At 56.2% G+C, this 19713-nt stretch overlaps 1 protein-coding gene across 5 annotated transcripts in view; it reads left to right on the forward strand.

The window, feature by feature from the left end:
* Window positions 1-19713, forward strand: part of Sulf2 (sulfatase 2) — a 74536-nt gene that overhangs the window by 51833 nt on the left and 2990 nt on the right. For all 5 annotated transcript variants that reach the window (XM_055596253.1, XM_055596250.1, XM_055596251.1 and 2 more), the window contains exons 4-18: window positions 3536-3687; window positions 4427-4596; window positions 8482-8632; window positions 10236-10411; window positions 11552-11680; window positions 12709-12765; window positions 13139-13268; window positions 14151-14358; window positions 15192-15420; window positions 15506-15602; window positions 16051-16145; window positions 16935-16994; window positions 17391-17560; window positions 17776-17918; window positions 18935-19058. In XM_055596253.1, the coding sequence (XP_055452228.1) occupies window positions 3536-3687; window positions 4427-4596; window positions 8482-8632; window positions 10236-10411; window positions 11552-11680; window positions 12709-12765; window positions 13139-13268; window positions 14151-14358; window positions 15192-15420; window positions 15506-15602; window positions 16051-16145; window positions 16935-16994; window positions 17391-17560; window positions 17776-17918; window positions 18935-19058 (2091 nt within the window). The remainder of the gene's footprint in view (window positions 1-3535; window positions 3688-4426; window positions 4597-8481; window positions 8633-10235; window positions 10412-11551; window positions 11681-12708; window positions 12766-13138; window positions 13269-14150; window positions 14359-15191; window positions 15421-15505; window positions 15603-16050; window positions 16146-16934; window positions 16995-17390; window positions 17561-17775; window positions 17919-18934; window positions 19059-19713) is intronic.

Below are 19713 nucleotides of genomic sequence, written 5' to 3' on the forward strand. Positions count from 1 at the left end.
TGAAGTACACACACACACACACAGACATACATGCTAAAAATTCCTTTTTAAAAACTGCACCCCACTCACAGCTCCCTCACAAGGAGAAGCCAGAAAAGTGGTGGGCTCCTGAGTTCCAAGTTTGTCCCTCTAAACCCACCAGTTATCGGTGCCAGTGGTCAGCAGACTATGGCCCATAGTCGGACTACATCCGACCCTCTCTCTCTCCTTGTAAATATTAGGGGCACAGCCACATCCATTTGTTGATGTCTTTTCTGTGTCTTTTTTTCTACAAGAGTAACTTTCACACAGCTGGTCTAACCTGTAGAAGGACCTGCTAGCCCCTGCTATATGGAAACCCCTCCCCCCGAAGAAGAAGGTACAGTAGGGCATGAAGAGGTAGGAGTGTCATGGAGTACAGGGTAGTGGCAGGGTCACCCATGGGGAAGCATGAGGTCACCAAAACACTGAGGATGATTAGTTTTGGTTTGAGGCAGCCTTGATCTCCTAGAGCCCTTTCAGCCCTCAGAGTATGATTCCAAAGAACCCAGGGCCTCGTTCGTGATGGTAGTTTTAAAATAAGGTCATGGTTTCTCCTCTTGAGCACCACTGACATTTTGTTCTGGAAGGTTCTTTGTGGCTAGGAGGCTGCCCCCGGGTGTTGGAGGAGGGGTCGCCATCCAGCAGCTCTGGAATCGGCCATTATAATGATAGCAGTGCCACCTCTGTGAGTTACTAGTATCGTCTGGGGACAAGGGCAGCCGGGATGGAAGGACCACCTTAGAGAACTGATCCCCGCAGGCTGCCCTGACCTTGCTGCTGGCCGTTCTGGCGATGACCTTGCCGAGCTCTGTAGGAAGAGAAAGGCTGGCCTCTTGCTCTCCCGGAGCGCTGTCAAATCCGCCTGCCTCAGGTCTTGGTCACTTCTGTCACCCAGCCAGGAATGCTGTTTTGTGAGGCACCCGCTGCCTAATCACATCTCGTGCTAGGTACCTGAAGTTCCTGGAACTCTGATGGTACAATCACCTTGTGCCTGCCCTCCCAGGCGCGCACACACACACACACACACACCAGGTTCTATCTGCTCATCTCTCCATCTTCCCACAGAAGACTCCTCCTTCCTTTTTTCACCTCTCTCTGGGGCCTAGAGCCTTCCAAGCAGCATTTCCTCTGCACCCCTCAGGAGTGGCTGCCCCTGGCCCTGCACTACTGTGGGGTCTTCAGAAAACCTGTCTCCTCTGACTTATCCCTTAGGGACTCTGGTACAAGTGGCCCACGCTCCAAGGAGATGGTCCTCTCCACCAGCCAGCTGCCAGGTCTCCAGGGCGCCCACCCTGCTGCAGCCCCTAACCCCTGAGCCAGCAGGCTGCCCAGCTCTGTTCTCAAAGGTCCCCAACACCGTCCTCTGGGCCCACAGGAGCTCGGCTTGCCCCTTTCTGCCGTGATACGCATTCCCTTTCTACCTCTCTCTTCTCTTGAGTTTTGCACCAGCACCCACCAGGTACCAGCTGGTCACAGGGCACAGCTCCGATCAGTGTGCTCTGGGGTTCTCCCACCCTCCTACCGCAGACAGTCAAGGTCCTGTGCTCGCCTCGATAGTGGCGGGGTGACGGGGACCTCAGTGTCCCTGTCTGGAAACAGAGGATTAGGTAGGGTCTGACCTCTGAGCAAAACAGCCTGTCTCCTCATCCCCGGGGAGAAGCTCCAGGTCTGTCCTGATCAAATCTGGATTGGGGTGGTTTTGTGAACAGCGGGCATGGTTGCTGACAAGGACTGGAGTGCATGGTGGCCAGGTGGCCACTCCAGAGGCCACCAGTGGGGCCTCTATGTTTGTGCAAGAAATAAGGCCCCAGGCCCCTCCCTGAGGCCCGCATTGACCAGCAAGGTAGATTTCTTCTGCCCAGCTCTTGAATGTCATTAAATCAGCTCTTTTTTAAGATTTATTTGGAGTTTACTGACCCAGAGTAGGTGGTGGGACCTAAACCCAGGTTCTCTGTAAGAACAGTGTGTGCTCTTAACCTCTGAGCCGTCTCCAGCCCCATGAGGAGTCTCACAGGCTGTCTTTCTGTCTGGTCTGTCTCCCGTCCTGGTAACACGCACACCCACGCTCCTGAGTATAGTGCAAGCCTGTGTCATTTTCTATTGTATAAACATATTCCGGAGTTTCCTCTGCACGCCTCCTGCTAATGCACTTCTTAGTGGTTTCTGTTTGCTCTCTGAGCGTGCTGCCATCAGGGTGTCCTGTGTGACCTCTGATGAGCATGTGCATGCTTTTCTGTGGCGTAAATACTCGAGTTTCAGATGGCTGGATCAGAGCCAGTGTTCAAGTCCGGCAGACAGTGCCAAAGAGAGTCCAAAGTGTTGGGCCAGTTGACACACCCCAGCTGTCTCCAAGAACCCCAGGGGGTCCATCCCTACCAACTTTTGGGTGCTGTCGATTTATCTAGGACTGTGGAATATAGACTCCAGAGCACCCATAAGCCTGAACGAGGGGTGCCTTAGTCACCGTTCTATTGTTATGAAGAGACACCATTTAACCGAGTTTCGGGGGCTTAGTCCATTATCATCTTGGTGGGGGCCTTGGCAGTAGGCAGGCAGGTGTGTGCTAGAGAAGTAGCAAAGAGGAAGAGTTACACCTTGATATCCGGGAAGCAGGCTTAGGGGACAAGTTTGGGCCTTGATGGGCTTTTGAAACCTTAAAGCCCACTTCCATCAGCGCACCTCCTCTGACAAGGGCACGCCTTTTCTTTTCTTTTCTATTTTTTCCCCCCAAGTCAGGGTTTCTCTGAAAAGCCCTGGCTGTCCCGAAGCTTTGTTCTGTAGATCTGGCTGGCCTTGAACTCACGGAGATCTGCCTGTCTCTGCCTCTATTAAAGGCTTGTGCCACCACTACCCGGCTAGGGCACACCTTCTAATCTTCCCAAACAGTTCACTAACTGAGGACTAATCGCGCAAACACAGGAGCCAATGGTACCGGTCTCATTCAGACCATCCCAAGAAGGGCGCAGCTTTCTTCACACTAGCCTACAGAGCAGAAACTTCCACCATGCTCACAGGCCACAAACCAGAATCCAGGACTTTATCATCCACAGAAATCACAGGCTTTTTTGTTTGATTGGTTTTTGTTTTGTTTTTTTTTGTTTTGTTTTGTTTTGTTTTTCAAGATAGGGTTTCTCTGTATATCGCTGGCTGTCCTGGAACTCACTCTGTAGACCAGGCTGGCCTCAAACTCAGACATCCGCCTGCCTCTGCCTCCCGAGGGCTGGGATTAAAGGCATGTGCCACCACTGCCCAGCTTGACTAATTTTTAGAGGACATATTATCCACTGTAAATTATTTTAATATTTCAATAGCTGTATTTCAAAATTCCTTGATTTCCCCTCCGTTAATCCTACTATCCATTCTCCCTTGTGCGGGCGAACGTCTGTGAGAAGGGGCCCTGGGCTCCCCCTCTCGGCCAAAGGGCAGAGGAGAGTGTTGGTCTCTGGTCAACAGGACTGAGTGATGCCAAGGCCAAGTCCAGCTTCTCTCTCACGAGCCCCTGCTCCCTTCCCAGCTTTCTTCGGAAAATACCTCAATGAGTACAACGGCTCGTACGTGCCGCCCGGCTGGAAGGAGTGGGTCGGCCTCCTCAAAAACTCCCGCTTCTATAACTACACGCTCTGCCGGAATGGCGTGAAGGAGAAGCACGGCTCCGACTACTCCACGGTAAGCTGTGCGCCCGCCCCGGCACCCCCCCGGCTGGAGAGCCCGGCCCTTACCTCACCTCCCGGGTGTGCCTCTCACACCTAATTAGGTGCGTGGTCGGGAGCATCCCCCAAGAGGGGCCCTCAAGCCCAGTTTCCCCGCGCCTTCCTTTCTCGGGAGGGATTATTGGTCGCCAGGCCCACTCTCTAGATTACAGAAGGAAACATAGGTCCGCTCTCGGCTGACCAGAAACACCCAGCGCTGTCGTCAGTCATCTTTTCTGTCTGTCACGGAGTGGGGGGCGGTTGCAGCCCCCTCTCGCCGTGTTCCCCACTCTCTCCTGCCCTGTCTTCCTCCACCAAGCGTCACGTCTTGGTTCCTTTTCTGTTGCTGTGATGCCTCAACGAGAGTAATGACGGAATGGCTGCTGCTCAGGCCCCCTCTCCCCCGGTACAGTCCAGGAGCCCGGCCAGGGCTCATTTAAAGCGACGGAGATACATACACACACACACACACACACACACACACACACACACACACACGCCGCCGGCACAGACATGCCCAAGTCTGTCTCCCAGGGGATCCTAGATCCTGTTCAGGCGACTCGCTTACCTGCGGTCTACCATGCCATCAGCTCCCTGTAGGCAGTGGTCCAGGCCTGGTCGTAGCTCTGTCCGCGATGCCTGGCACAGCACATGGCGGGTAGGGAGCATCATGTGTGACCCAGCCCTCACCGCCTCTTCGTCTCTCCCTCCCCCAGGATTACCTCACAGATCTCATCACCAATGACAGCGTGAGCTTCTTCCGCACGTCCAAGAAGATGTACCCACACAGGCCTGTGCTCATGGTCATCAGCCACGCAGCTCCCCACGGCCCCGAGGACTCAGCCCCCCAGTACTCGCGCCTCTTCCCCAATGCATCGCAGCACATGTAAGCCTCAGCCCAGCATGGTACCGGGTGTGGGAGGGTCAGGGCTTAGCGACAGTACGACAGCGGTGATTTGGTTGGCCTTCCCCGTAACCCTCCTGGTTAAAGGAGCCAAAAGCTACCATTGCCAGCACTTGGGAGGTAGAAACGGGAGGGTCAAGGGTGAAAGGCCAACCTCAGCCTCATAGACAGCTGAGGCTAACCTGGGCTGCATGTGACCCTGTCTCAAAAACAAACAAACAAACAAACAAACAAACAAACAAACAGCAAGAGCAGGGAATGGGGGAGCTAGCTGGAGAGATGGTTCAGTTGCTAAGTCACACACAGATCCCGGGGTCCCGCTGTTGATCAGCTGTGGTTCTGGCACAGGGGCCAGCCAGCCTGGCTCAGCCCATAGTGAGCGGATGGATGGTTCCTGGGTTGGGATCCCAAGTCTTCACACACCCGAAGTTCCTTTGTGAGCCTGTGTTTATAGCCTCCATTTAAACCTGTTCTACTCGGGCAGAGCCTGTACTCTGCCTGCACAAAAGGAACTTAGGAAAATGTACTTTCGTTCCCAGTTTGAGGGTTCAGTCCATCATGACAGGTGGCAGCCGGTCACATGACCCCTGCGGTCAGGGACAGAGGCGAACGCTGGTTTTCATCCAGCTCTCTCCTTTTGATTAGGTTCAGGGCCCCAGCCTGTGGGGTGGTGGTATTTCCCACACTGAAGCGGGCTCCTACCCTGGAACACCCTCACAGTCCCTGGGTGGCTCTGAGTCCAGCCTAGGGGCCAGCAAACATTTACAGGGCTCGAAGCTCCGTCAGCTACTGGCTGTGGCAGGCCATTAAACAGCAAGCACACACCACCTCATGACCCTGTGTTAGGAGCCTGGGGTGGGAAGCTGAGGTCCTGACCCAGCTCCTACTTCCTGTTGTGTGGGCCTCTCCGTAACACAGAAAGGGAAAGAGGTCAAGATGGATGCTACCATCCTTTCTACCCAGAAGGGGCACACGTATCAACCACTGTGCCATCAGAGAAGCCTACTGGGGGGATGATGACCAAGAAGAGGGATCATTAGGGCCACCTTGGATGCAAACATTCAGTGTTCGCACGTCACAGATGTAGAAACACAGAAAGCTAATAGGTACCCGAGGTCACCCAGCTGTGAAACGACAGAGCCAGGATTCAGCTCCAGCCTCCACTAGGCTTCTCATCTCACTGCCTGGCCCCCAAGTCCTTACCCAACTGGCTAGTATGGCTTTCTGGACAGTTCTCTGGCTTTCCTCGGCCTTAAACTACCTCAGGCTCAGCGGTGACACCCAGCAGGCTTGCTGTGACATTCTGGGGTGGCAAGGACAGGGCAGTTTGGACTCTGCCTTAATATCTGGGGTGTTTACCCCCCCCCCAGCTCAGCTCTAATTACTTTGTGACAGTGTGAAGCAGTCAGAGGGATAACAGGGTGCGTTAGCCTTCTGCTCCCCGGGCTTCAGGGAGGAGCTGACAGAGGACAATGAACTGCATCTGCGGGGCACCCTGAGTGCACATCCAGCCTCTTACAAATGTGGGCCTGTCTGCCCAGCTCCCCAGCACCCTCTGCCCCCTCTCCCAGAGTGGGAAGCTAACAGCACCCCATCCCCCGCCGGGTCCCTGCCAGCCAGTGTGTGGTGTCTGAGGCCGCCTGCTCCTGTACTGTCCCTTTGAAATGAAATTACACACTCTGACAATGAAGTGTGACCCCCTAGCTGCTTGCCCGGAGGCCCCCCCAGGACAGCAGCTCCTAACGGTTCAGCAGGAGGGTGTTAGACAGCAGCCGTCAGGAAGAGGTGAAGAGGGGCGGAGTTCTGAGTGGATGGTGGAGGCAGGGCCTCTGGGTAGACACCTCCCACCCTCAGCAAGCCCGTCTCATCCCTGCGCCTGGAGGGGCAGGCATTACTGAGCTCATGCCAGCCCTCCCCCCCACCCCCGTCTGCTCCTCTCAGTGCCCCCAGGCTCGCCACTCACTTCACCATGCCACACTCCTGCAGACACACTTCCAGACGCTGAAACATAGACACACCGGAACATGGGCCACACAGCGCATGCACACAGTCACACAGACATCCATGTTCAGATACACACAGACACACCCACACGGGTACCCCAGACACTCCATCTGCATGCAGACACACACAGGCACGAAAGAGCTCACACAGAGACAAACGCTGACTGACACATTCAGACACACAGAAAAAAAAAAAGCCCACATGCAAACAGACGTTACAACCTGCACAGGCACATACACGCAGACACACAGATACACACACGACTAGGGAAACACACAGGTACACACGCTCACGGACCCGCACGGACATGTCCTTCTACCCGCCCCCAGCACAGCTTCCAACATGTGACTTCCGAGGGCAAGGCCTCCCAAGACCTGTGAAGACGAGGCTGTGCTGACAGGCTGGGTGGCAGGTCACAGCCTGCTGCTCCGAGATGCAGTGTAAGTCCCCCTGGCCGAAATTCCGGGGGGGTCACCTCTGAGCATCACCTAGTGTAAGGAAAGGGGATGGCCAGCCCCAGGCCCTCTCGACACCCAGACAATTCCCAGGTGTCTGAGGAGCCCAGCCAGGGGCAGGCGGCTCGCTGGCTGGCACAGGTCCCCTCAGGACCCAGCTCTCCAGCTTCTGACTCCATACAGCCTCCCCAAGTGAATGGAGGTCACTCACTGCCTCCCAGTGGCCTTCTGCACCACCCTCCAGGCAAGATGCTCCCAGACAGGACAGACAGCAGCCCGACTCCTGCTGGAGTCAGGGGCGGCCATTGAATCCCGCAGTTCAAGTCACAGTGAGTGACTTACTTCCCTATACTCCGGCTGGCAGCATGGCTCCGCCCCCGGCAGCCCCTCCAGCCCCGGCAGCCCCTCCTGGCTCCCTGAGACAAGGAGGCTTGTTTCTGAGAATGTTCGACAGGCAGGTCATGCCCTGGGCCAGCCTCGTGGGACACAGGCATTTCTCATAATCAAAGAGCACGTGGGCTGGGCAGGATTTAGCGGCAGGAGGCCGCCATGAGCCAGGGAGCCTTGAGGCCCTGGCTCTCCCTGAGCACACAGTAGCTGTTTCCTATCTGTCCGTCTGCCACAAGCTGTCGTGGTGCCATCTTCATACAAGACCCTCTGACGTGACAGAGTGCTGGGGTCCCCAGGTAGGGCCAGTGCGCTGCCAGTGCCAGGAAAAGTATTGGCTGTTCTGACAGGAAAACCTGCCTCACACAGCCTCCCATTCCCCCCTCCCGACTGCACTCTGGGAAGCCTGTCTCAAGCAAGAACACTCTCGGCTGTACGTTCAGCTTTTGGGGTAGGCATGGGATCTAAGGGGCCTGGGTGCTCATGTTTTGAGACCCAGTGGACGGCGGAGCAATGGCCTCTTCCCGTGGGTTAGGTTTTGGTTTTATAGTTTGTGTACTTAGTTTTGTTTTGTTTTCCCAGAGAGGGTCTCCCTGTGTTCAAGCAAGCCTTGAACTTAAGATCTTCCTGACCTTAGTTGGCCCTGCACACGCAACTGTGACATACCTCATCCATTTCTTGCTCTCTCAAGCCAAGGTCGAATGCAAAGAACTCCCCCCACCAGAGGGACAGCTACGTGGGTGCCCCGAGGGCTGAGGAATACATCACTTGCAGTGCAGGGACAGGGACCCATCAGCTCTGGGCTTCGGGAGGTTCTCAGCTGGAACCTCTTTTAAAGGGTCAATGACTGAGCACCAGAAAGTCCTCAAAGAGGGCCTCCCGCTAAGCCGCTGGCGTTGTGCACTTGGGGACTGGAGTTCATTCAGTGCTCTGCCGCCTCCATTTTCACCTTACGTCAGGAGAGTGCACACGCGGTGTTTGGCCCTCAGCCCTCTTCTTGACTGCCTGTGTTTGTCACCAGCACGCCGAGTTACAACTATGCTCCCAACCCAGACAAGCACTGGATCATGCGCTACACGGGACCCATGAAGCCCATCCACATGGAGTTCACCAACATGCTGCAGCGCAAACGCCTGCAGACCCTCATGTCTGTGGACGACTCCATGGAGACGGTAGGCCCCGCCCCCAGCCCCCCTAGCAGGCCTCCGCCCTGCCCAGAAGCACCTATGTCAAAGGTCCAAGCTCTATGTGGGCCTGGGAAAGGGGGCTTGGAGCAATCCAGGGGGAGGCCTCTGCCTCATGAAAATTGCCCATAAGCCTGTGCTGCCTGATGAAACCATGGTGGCCTGCTGCTTTTATTTCTTTAAAAAAAAAAAAAAAAAAAAAAAACTGAGTAGGGTCTCTCATCTGTGTAACCCAGGCTGGTCTAGAACTTACTAAGTAGCTAATCTGGCCTCTAACATACAGGGAGCCTCCTGTCTCCGTCTCCTGAATTCTGGAGTTACATTCAAAAGCCACCATACCCATTGCTTCAGTTGCTTTAAAAACAAAACAATCAAACACACACAATTTCAGTAGCTTTATCGAGCTATAACTCATCAGTTACAGCTATAACTGCTATAACACAGTTCACTCCATTCCAGCGCGCAGTGCGATGGCTGCTTTGTTTTGCTCGAGAGGTAGTTTCATGGAGCCCAGCACTCACTCTGTCACCGAGGACGACCTTGAATCCTGGCCTTCCTGCCTCCACCTCGAAAGTGCTAAGATTACAGGCGTGGACCACGTGGTTTACACGCTGCCGGGATTGAACCCAGGGCCTTGCCCTACCCAGCTAGGCCTCGTCCACAGCCCTCACGGACTAACATACACTCCGAGCTGTACGGCCATTACGCTGTCAGTCGTGAACATTTTCATCATCCCGTCCTCCGGGGGGAGAACACCTTCCCTTCGCTGTCACCCTGAGTCTCAGCAGGGACTGAGCTCTTTCTGTTATTCTGGACATTTCATGCAAATGGAGCATATAAAATACGGCCCTTGGGGACTGGCTTTTCCCCCCAGAGCACAGTGTGTCAGTGGTCACCTAGAGTGAAGCATATGTCAAAATCCCCAGGACTCCAGGCTGGGGAGAGCTGACTCCCAGAAGTTGTCCTGTGGCTTTCACAGACACATATATGATGGAATGTGCTTGTACATATCACATCACGTGCGCACACACACACACACACACACACACACTTCTTGTATCGAGGGATAAGACTCCAGTCTGTGGGCTAATAGCTCACTTACTAGGGACCCAGAGCCATCTAAATTTAAATTCATTAAACTACTATAAAATTGCAATTCCGTTCCTTGGTCACACCAGACACAGTTCCCGTGCTCCACAGCCGCCCTGGGCAGCGCAGACTTTCACACGGTCACCACCACAGGAAGGTCACAAACTCCTGCTCTGGCTGCATCTCGCTTCACTTATTCACCCATTCATTCATTCACCATTCATTCTTCATTCGTGCAACCTCATTTATTAAGGGTGCAAGTGGGCCAGCAAAACAGCAGGAGTCCCACCCTGTGGGGTGTCCACCTCAGTACGGGGACTGTCCACGGACGAGGGACAGACAGTGAGAGGTGTTAGGAGGGGAGTGAGTCCAGTCGCACGGGCCTTGCAGAGAAGTGGTTCTGCCCCACTTTGCCCAGAGGGGTGGTGAGGCTGAAGGTCTGCGGCTCCTTGCCCTACGTGAGCGCTAGGCCAACCACCTCCCCTCTGGCCTCTTTTTGCAGATTTACGACATGCTGGTGGAAACGGGTGAGTTGGAAAACACCTACATCGTGTACACCGCCGACCACGGCTACCACATCGGCCAGTTCGGCCTGGTGAAGGGCAAGTCCATGCCCTACGAGTTCGACATCCGGGTCCCGTTCTATGTGAGGGGCCCCAACGTAGAGGCTGGCTCGCTGTAAGTGTAAGACTCGACCCCTGCGGCGGGTCTCAGGCTCACGGGTAGGCCTTGGGTTCCGCTAGGTCTGAAGCTCAGCTAAGTCCGAGACACAACCTCCCACCCCCATCCCCGGAGGCAGGACTGCAGAATGGTTAAACCAGCCATGTGTTACCCAGGGCGGACTCCAAGGAGTTTTATACCCTTCTGAGGCAGAAGCCAGGAGCGTGGAGCTCCTGTGAAAAAACAGCACAGTGGGGGGTTTGTGCCAGGAAATACCAGAGCCTGGGTGTTCCCCATCCGTGGGAAGGTGCTTCATGCCCTCTCCCCCTCTCCCCCCTGGCTGGGCTGTCACTGCTCTGGTGGCTCTGGTGGCTGTTGGGGAGCAACCTCACACTCAAGCAGAGAGCCATCATTGGCTGATAATGGCTGAGCCTGACCCTGGTGGCAGCACTCTAGCTCCCTTCTGCTCTTTCCTGGAAGACCACAGGAGCCATGGCCCTCAGCCGTTCTCCTTGGCCTAACCTTTGAGATGGCAGCCTTGTCCCTGCGGCAGCTGACGGGCAGGGGGGTGGGGTGGGGGTGGAGATCAGCCCTCAGCACAGCACGTCTTCCAAGCCAGCAAGAGAGAGGCAGAAAGAAAATTCCAGTGAGACCAGGCTAAACATCTGTCCACATAACCGCTGGAGTGTCCGCCCATCCCCCATCCCGCCTTGCCACCCCACTAGTTAACTATGCTCTGTTCTCCCACGGATGGCCACTGAGTGGGTCACCCAGCAATCACTAAGATGCGATCCCAGGAGCGGGGTCCCCAAGAGCCTGGGGTTTATCGCCAGACTCCTTGACGAGAGCTAGAAGTGTCACCCAACTGCCTGCAGAAAGGTCGTTCTGGGCAGAGGATGGCAGGGGCTGAGGCCAGAGTGTGCAGGCCCAGCCAGCAGGGATCAGCAAGAGGTGAGGATGTGCCGAGAGGCGGAGGAGATCAGCCTTAGAGCAGGTCACCTTGTCAGCTCAGTGCCTTGGTGAACAAAGGACCGTCCAGCGGGAACTGACCTCCATCAGGGTGGCAGGAGGAAGCTTCCTCCTCCTCCAGCTGCCTCTGTCCCGAGCTAAGCTACCATCCAGGTGGCCAAGCTTCTCCCCCCTCTCCCCGTTCCCCAGGATCCCTCACATCGTGCTCAACATTGACCTGGCCCCCACCATCCTGGACATCGCCGGACTGGACATCCCCGCAGACATGGATGGGAAGTCCATCCTCAAGCTCCTGGACTCCGAGCGACCAGTGAACCGGTGAGAAGGGAACAGGACAGACCCAGGGAAGGAGGGCTCCCTAGGCAAGGCGAACTTAGCCAGCCACGGGGACTGGGGAAGGCCTCTGGCGTTAGGAACTAAGGGCGTAGGGGCCCCACTCTGGGGTTCTGTCCTCCCATCTGGAACTCAGGACCTTCCAAAGTGAAAGTGAAGGAAAGCCTGAAGTAACAGCAGCAGCTGTGCGACCACAGGGGCGTGGGGATTGTCCTGTGTGCCTCGGATTCCAACGTGTTGGCCCTCATAGTAACCCAGCCAAGGGGACTGAGTCCTAGAGAGGAAAGATGATAACCAGGAATTCAGACTCTGTCCTGACAGCCATGGCTTTTATGGCCCTGCTGATGGGCGGTGTGACTGTGACATGGTCCAGGTGTCCTGGGCAGCAGAAAGGAGCAACAGTGAGGGGAAAAATAGGTTGAGATGAGAGACCAGAAAGGCAGGAGTGACCCCTAGTGGTCACCACTGAAACTGCCCACTGGATAGCCGGTTTCGCTGCTTGGTGTAATTCTTGGCCTTGCTCTGAGCCTTCCTGGGCTCACCTCCCAGGAGGCCCAGCCCTGAGGTCTGCGTGTGTCTGGCTGCCCTGTAAGGCAGTCCATCTTCCAACTGAGGGAGCTGGAAGGGTCTGAAGTGGACATGTGCAGGGTGTAGGGGCACAGGACACTTGAGAATTGGGGTACAGAGTAGAATGTTGTCTCTCAATGACCCCATCTGTGAAATGGAGAGGACAGCAGGCTCCAGTTACACAAACCCTCCCCTGATGGGACAGGAGAAATCACAGCTGCAGACACACACACACACACACACACACTCACACACATGTCCATGGAGCTGGGTAAGTTCAACCTCAGGCATTCAGACCCCATCTTGGAGAAGCTGCCCTGCCCATGGGACCTTGGGACATTTCCAGTATCCCACAGCCATCCAGCCCAAGGTCTGGAGCACCTGTAGACAGGCCTGGGAGTATGGGGGGACGCTGCAGACAGGAGGCTAATCTGCCTCTTTCCTAGGTTCCACTTGAAAAAGAAGCTGAGGGTCTGGCGAGACTCCTTCCTGGTGGAGAGAGGGTGAGTGGTGGGCAGGGAGGCCTCTTCGAGGAGCTCCTGCAGCCATCGGTAGATTATAGGTGACTGGTGACCCAGAGACTGTGTGTCCAAAGCCCCCTTTCCCCGTCACAATGAGGTGACTGATACAGGATTCAAATCTGGAGGCCACGTGCCCCCGCCCCCTTCAACATACTTGGCAGAGCCTGAACAATGTCTTCATTGCTCCTTTAATTCCAACTCAGGCCACCAGGGACAAACAGCTCCTGTAGGCTTCCCATTGAAACCTGGGTGCTCTCAGCAGCTAGACACACCCATAAGAGCTGTGCAGAGGCTGCAGCCTAGGCCAACACCCCAGGGCTCCCCCCCAGTTCAACCAGCCCCACGTCTCCCTCAGCAAACTGCTCCACAAGAGGGATAGTGACAAAGTGGACGCCCAGGAGGAGAACTTCCTGCCCAAGTACCAGCGCGTGAAGGACCTGTGTCAGCGCGCTGAGTACCAGACAGCGTGTGAGCAGCTGGGGCAGGTGAGATGGTCCGAATCTTTTTTTAGAGGACATTGATCACAAGAGAAATGCTAAGAAAATGTATAATCCAGGTTGTGTCCAGGGAGAGCAAGGGCTGGTGTCCAGAGGCAGCTTTTTCCAAGGTGGGCTAGAGAGAGTGGGGAGGGAGAGTTCACTGGGCATGAGCCTCAGGGGGCAGAGAAACGGGAAGGAAGGAGTGAGAGAAGGGATAGCCTGTGGGCACATGAGACAAGCAGGAGTGGCTGAGTCAAAGGGTGTGGGGGCAGCAGGGAGCTATGACGTAGCAGATTCTGGCTGCTAGGTGAGAGGATTGGTTCGGAGAGGACAGGGTGGGCACGAGCTTGAAAAGCAGTCAAGGGCAGTGGGCTCCAGTCATGTCCCCACCCACCCCAGCTGTTTTGCCTGAAGCAAGGCTCTCTCCTGCTCTGTGCTTCCCCTCAAAGTGAAGATCGTGCCACGACCCCTTCCTGCTGTAGTTTGGGTTGCACTGAAGTTAGTACCCACAGGTACTGGAAGACAGTGTGGGGCTGAGGGAGAGCAAACCCAGCATTTGAGGAGAGCCAAAGGGAAGGCAGGGGCAGACTAGACCAGGATTACCAGCTTGGGCCCTGAAGATCAGGCCTTGGGAGGTTTTAGGGGGAATAACGTGGCCCTGAAAGAAGGCTGATCAACCCCCGTGAGGACATGGCTTTAGGTAGACGAGAACAACTTCACCAGGGGTCTTGGTGGACCCTGCAGAAGGTCCAACTATGTGTGGGCAGGAGAGAGGAGCAGGTGCTTAGAGGTGGCCCGGGGTATGGCATTGGCCAAGCTGAGCATGGGCAGGGAGAGGAGAGGTGGGTGTGGCGAGCAGGCTGCCTGAAGCCCCGCTGTGTCCCACAGAAGTGGCAGTGTGTGGAGGACGCTTCCGGGATGCTGAAGCTGCACAAATGCAAGGGCCCCATACGCTTCGGTGGTGGCAACGGCAGGGCCCTCTCCAACCTGGTGCCCAAGTACTACGGGCAGAGCAGCGAGGCCTGCAGCTGTGACAGCGGCGGGGACTACAGACTGGGACTCCCGCCAGCTGGCCGCCGCAAGCTCTTTAAGAAAAGTAAGTGTCACGGCCCTGGCCAGACTAGGGCAGTGGGAGCAGCCAGGGCTCGGGCCACGTGACCTCTCAAACAATTCCACAGACGCTTGTGTTCCAGGCCTGGGTGTTGTCCTAAGAGCAAGGGACACCCAGCAAGCCAGACCCCTCATAAGCCACGATTAGAGAGATCAGCGGTACTAAGACAGGCCACTAGGAGGCTGGGAGGAAGTGTGGACAAGGACCATAAAGCCAAGCACACAAGGGCCCAGCCGGGCACTATAGGCCCAATCAACGGTCTGGAGAGTGGGGTGATGATGAGGTTGTGTTCTCAGATCCCCCTCAAATAACCACTCTGAGGGTGAGAGAAGCAGACGGACAATTGGGGGCCTGACAAGAAGCCAGGTGGCATGGACAGGCCTTACTGTCAAAGGAGGAAGTGGTCAGGTCTGGATGTGACTTGAGGGACGGGCCACCAGAGCACGTGACAGTCTACTGTCAGAGCACACACTGGCACAGTTCCCTGCTCTTAACATCCACCCTCGGCCCACACGAGTGGAGGTCAGAGGCCACCTTGCAGGAGTCAGTGCTCTCCTTTTACCGCCTGGACCACAGGGATTGAACTCTGGTGCGAAAGTATCTTTACCTGCAAAGCCCCGTCACCAGCCTATCACTTGGTGCTGAGCCTGCCCGGTGTAAGGCCCTCCCCAGAAGAGATCCCCCAAGTCCATACATCAAGCAACGCTGAGACTCACGCTTGGGGTCTCACCTCTATTTCGATTGAAGATCCATTACCAGGACTGCCCGGCCAGCCTGTCCCAGCCCCTTTAGCCCGTCCTCCTCTCTGACGCCCACAGAGTACAAGACCAGCTATGTCCGTAACCGCTCTATCCGTTCCGTGGCCATTGAAGTGGATGGTGAGGTATTCCATGTAGGCCTGGATAATGTGCCCCAGACCCGTAACCTTACCAAGCGGCACTGGCCAGGGGCCCCAGAAGACCAGGACGACAAAGACGGCGGCAGCTTCAGCGGCACTGGAGGCCTTCCAGACTATTCTGCCCCCAATCCCATTAAAGTGACCCATCGGTGAGAGGCGGGGTGGAGGCTGGGGGCGAAGGGCTGGGCCCCTCCCCACCCCTCAGGGCCACTCACGACTCCATCCCTTGAGCAGGTGCTACATCCTTGAGAATGACACAGTCCAGTGTGACCTGGACCTGTACAAGTCCCTGCAGGCGTGGAAAGACCACAAGCTGCACATTGACCATGAGGTACGGCCACGCGCCTCGGACAGCACAGGGTACACAGGCTAGTGGCAGCGTCCACAGGGAGGGTGGGAGGGCAGGGGGACCTGCTCAGGGGAAGAAGCAAGAGTGCCCCCGCCCCAGAATCCGTGACCCCAGAAAAGGAACCTGAGTCGTTGGATCTAGCAGCTGGCCACAGGTCCAACCCGGAATCGGCTGGCTGAGGGCAACTCAGAATTGTGCTTTAGCCCCGAAAGATGCCTCCGATAGAGTTCGCCCTTCCCACGGCCTCGGTGGGCTCTGCTGGCACTCTCCCCTGGGACAGACAGAGGAGGCTGGTCCTTTAGGGGGTCCTGGCCAAGGGGAAGGGAGCCCCCTTTCCATGGGCAGAACCACAAATACAGGAGTGGCTGTACCCTTCCGACCCGCAGTTGCCTCGTGGTCTCTAGGCTTCTCCCGTTCCCTCCTCCCCCAGATTGAAACCCTGCAGAACAAAATCAAGAACCTGCGGGAAGTCAGGGGTCACCTGAAGAAGAAGCGGCCAGAAGAGTGTGACTGCCATAAAATCAGGTGAGGGGGCAGCAGAGAGGACCCTCTCAAGCCCCTGAGCACCAGTCTGCAGGCACGAACTCCCCTCTCGGTACTGACCCCTTTTGCTGCTTTTCAGTTGTATCTTTATTTGTCAAGGTAAAGAGCCAATAATAACCCTCATCTTTTGGCTCTGGGTGGCCTCTCCTCAGGTGGCCAGGCTGAGCTGCCTTTGAGCAGCTCTAACAGGACTCAGGGACCTTGCCTTGCACAGCTGGCTTAGGCAGGGACAGGGGCTTCTGCTCACTGCCTTTGGGCTGAGGGACTCAAGGTCCACCCTGCCACTCAGGTTCTGCCTGCCCGCAGAAACTTCCCACCGGAAACAAATGGACTCTCTCTGAAATCACTGTCCAGCGTGGGAGTCACATAGCACGTGTGACTCTGGAATCTGGTGCCAAAATTTTACTTGACTTAAACTCAGGGAGTTCTGAACACCTTAACTGACTCGGGCCTTGTAAAATGCTGGTCCCCAAAGCCCCCTCTAAGCATGAGGTGTGCGACATGATGGGAATCAACTTTCAGAGGCCAGAGCTGATACCACCTGAAGCGGGGCCCAGCCTCTGGTCCGGGTTAAATTCTACCAACCCTGGCCTTGTAAAGTCTGGCCCGGGCATCCAAGCCAAGCATGGTGCTGGCAAGCCGGGGGGGTGTAGTACCTCAGGAGAGGCTAGAGCGGAAAACAGCAGTGGCATGCGGGAGCCCAGGAAGCCCCACTACACGCCTGCCAAGCTCTGACTCCTGGGGGGGGGCCGTGGGGGGTGTCTGTTGCAGTTACCACACCCAGCACAAAGGCCGCCTCAAGCACAAAGGCTCCAGCCTGCACCCTTTCAGGTAAGGGTGGGGACAGGCCACAGGGGTAAGGTGCGTGGCTCTCAGAGATGGCTGCCTGCCTGTAGCTAAAACATTTAAGGAAAAGTAAGAAGGCTGGGCTGGGTTTTCCCCAGGAGGTCTGTGCAGTCTATGCAGTCCTTGGAGGGGAGGGCCCCAGGTCCATACCAAGATCTCCGGAGGCCCCACAGCGGCTGGATATGGTGCCCTAGCCACACTAAGCGCTGGGCACCCACTTCTGTGCTGCTGAGGGAGAGGGGGCGCAGGAGGCTAGAGGACAAAGGCCCTAGCACCTGGCCGTAGCCGTGACCTGGACAGTAGAGCCTTCGGTGACTGCCCAACCACTAGGGTGAACTACAAGGCTGGGGTCCTAAGTGTGTGTGGTCCTCTGTACCCCAGGAAGGGTCTTCAGGAGAAGGACAAGGTATGGCTGTTGCGGGAGCAGAAACGCAAGAAGAAGCTGCGCAAGCTGCTCAAGCGCCTGCAGAACAATGACACGTGCAGCATGCCAGGCCTCACATGCTTCACCCACGACAACCACCATTGGCAGACGGCACCTCTCTGGACACGTGAGCAAGCAGGGGCAGGCAGGGGATGGCGGGCCTGGGATGGCCACCTACCTTCCCCAGGCTTCAGAGGGCTGTACTGCCGGACCCTGGAGGTGCCTTAGAAAGCCCGTGCCTGACATCAGCCTGTCACTTGGCATTTGAGAGCTCAGGGAGGCCGTCTGACAGACTCCTCTTTCTGTGGGCACACTTGGAAACGCGCTTTCTCCCCTCTGCAGTGGGGCCCTTCTGTGCCTGCACCAGCGCCAACAATAATACATACTGGTGTTTGAGGACGATCAACGAGACCCACAACTTCCTCTTCTGTGAATTTGCAACTGGCTTCATAGAATACTTCGACCTCAGTACAGACCCCTACCAGGTACGGCCACCACCAGGGAGTTAGGGAGACAGGAGTGTGGGGCCCCAGGTACCACCAGCTAGACCCACACACTCCTGCAGAAGAACAGATCTAAGGCCCATCAGGTCCCTAAGATGGGCAGCCTGAGTTCCAAGGCCACTTGGAGTCTGGGACTCTGGGCAGCCGACATGTGTCTCCCTCCGTTACCCTGTGCCTGATCTATAGTAGAGCCCTTCCCTCTGCCTCAGGCACATACTGGCTACGAGGCTTGGCAGTGACTTCTGTGAACTCTTAGAGCAATGGAGGGAGCTACAGGATCAGGCCACGTTCCGGACACTTTTAGGCTGGCGTGGACCGTGCAGACAAGCAGCCCTAACATTCACACAGCACGCGCCCAGACAAGCTCTGTGCGCAGTCTCCCTGTTGTAAACCACCCCAGCACAGATGTGACCAAAGTGGCTCGGAGCAAGACAAGCCACTGTACCTTAGCCCTTCTGGAGGGTGACCTCTGTCAGGTCCAACCATTCAGCCTCACTCAAAAAAGCCTGGAGCAGCTAGCTCCAGGCATGCAGCCTGACTTCAGGATGTCGGCAGCCATGGTACTAGTGCCCCAGACTGCCAGTCACTTCTCTGATGTGTTCACCCACCTCCCCCCGATCCTTTAGTAAAGAGGGTGGCCGACAGTGTCAGGTAGTGACCCTCAGTAGCTGCCAGACAAGGTGAGGCCGAAAGGTCCCTGACCCGCCTCTGCACCAAGTGGCTGCTTTCCCATCGAGGGGAAGAGAAGGGTGCTGACAAACCCAAGGCTTACAGGGCTCCTCCCCAGCAGCTGCAGAAGTTCAGGGTTAAGTACACAGGCATGCTTCATCGTCTCCCGGTTTTCCATCCCCACTGATGGACCCGGCAGGGAATCTGAGCCATCCTCTGACTGCCCGAGCACTGTGACCCTTGCAGCAGTGGAGGTGGGGGTAGACAGTACCCCCATAGCACCCTGGCTCCCAGGACGCTCCCTGCTGATTGCTCCCTTTTCCTACCAGCTGATGAACGCAGTGAGCACACTGGACAGAGACGTCCTCAACCAGCTGCACGTGCAGCTCACGGAGCTGAGGAGCTGCAAGGGCTACAAGCAGTGCAACCCCCGAACCCGAAACATGGACCTGGGTGAGCAGGGGCCCAGCATGGGGCCTGCAGGGAAGAGCCCATATCAGGGCTGCCCCAAAAGTGAGAGCAGGATTACGGGGAGGTAGATGAGTCAGGATACATGATGGGGGAAGTCACAGACACCTTCTGGCTTTCCCGGAGCCGAGAACCTCAACAGTCCACACAGGACACAACTGTCTCTTCTACCTTTTCTTCCCTGCTGTTCATCCGGGATTTACTAAGAATTCAACCCTGTGAGTTCCTAGGCAGCAAATGTATGACCAAGATGTGCGGGTGCTCAGGGCACGGGTCTATAAAGGCAGGGACATGCAATGCCATTGTGCTCGTCACTGGGGCTCTGCGACAGATCAGGGGTGACCACTGCAGAGGAGGAAACATACACACGTCCAGTGTGGCTGGAACAGGGTGGTGGAGAGTACCATGTGACAGGCAGGCTCTGCAGGCCACAGAGAAAAGGTTAGGCTTTGAGATGGTTTGGGGAGCTAACGGAAGGGTTTACACCTGGGCAGGGAAAGTCCACATTTAAAAAAAAAAAAAAAAAAAAAAGACAATGTGCGAGTGCCAGGTGCAGTGGCGCACGCCTGTGATCCCAGCGCTCTGGGAGGCAGAGGCAGGCGGATCTCTGTGAATCGAGGCCAGCCTGGTCTACAAAGCA

Source organism: Psammomys obesus, unplaced genomic scaffold (assembly GCF_907164565.1).
Source record: "Psammomys obesus unplaced genomic scaffold, mPsaObe1.curated_primary_1811, whole genome shotgun sequence".
Lineage (NCBI taxonomy): Eukaryota > Metazoa > Chordata > Mammalia > Rodentia > Muridae > Psammomys > Psammomys obesus.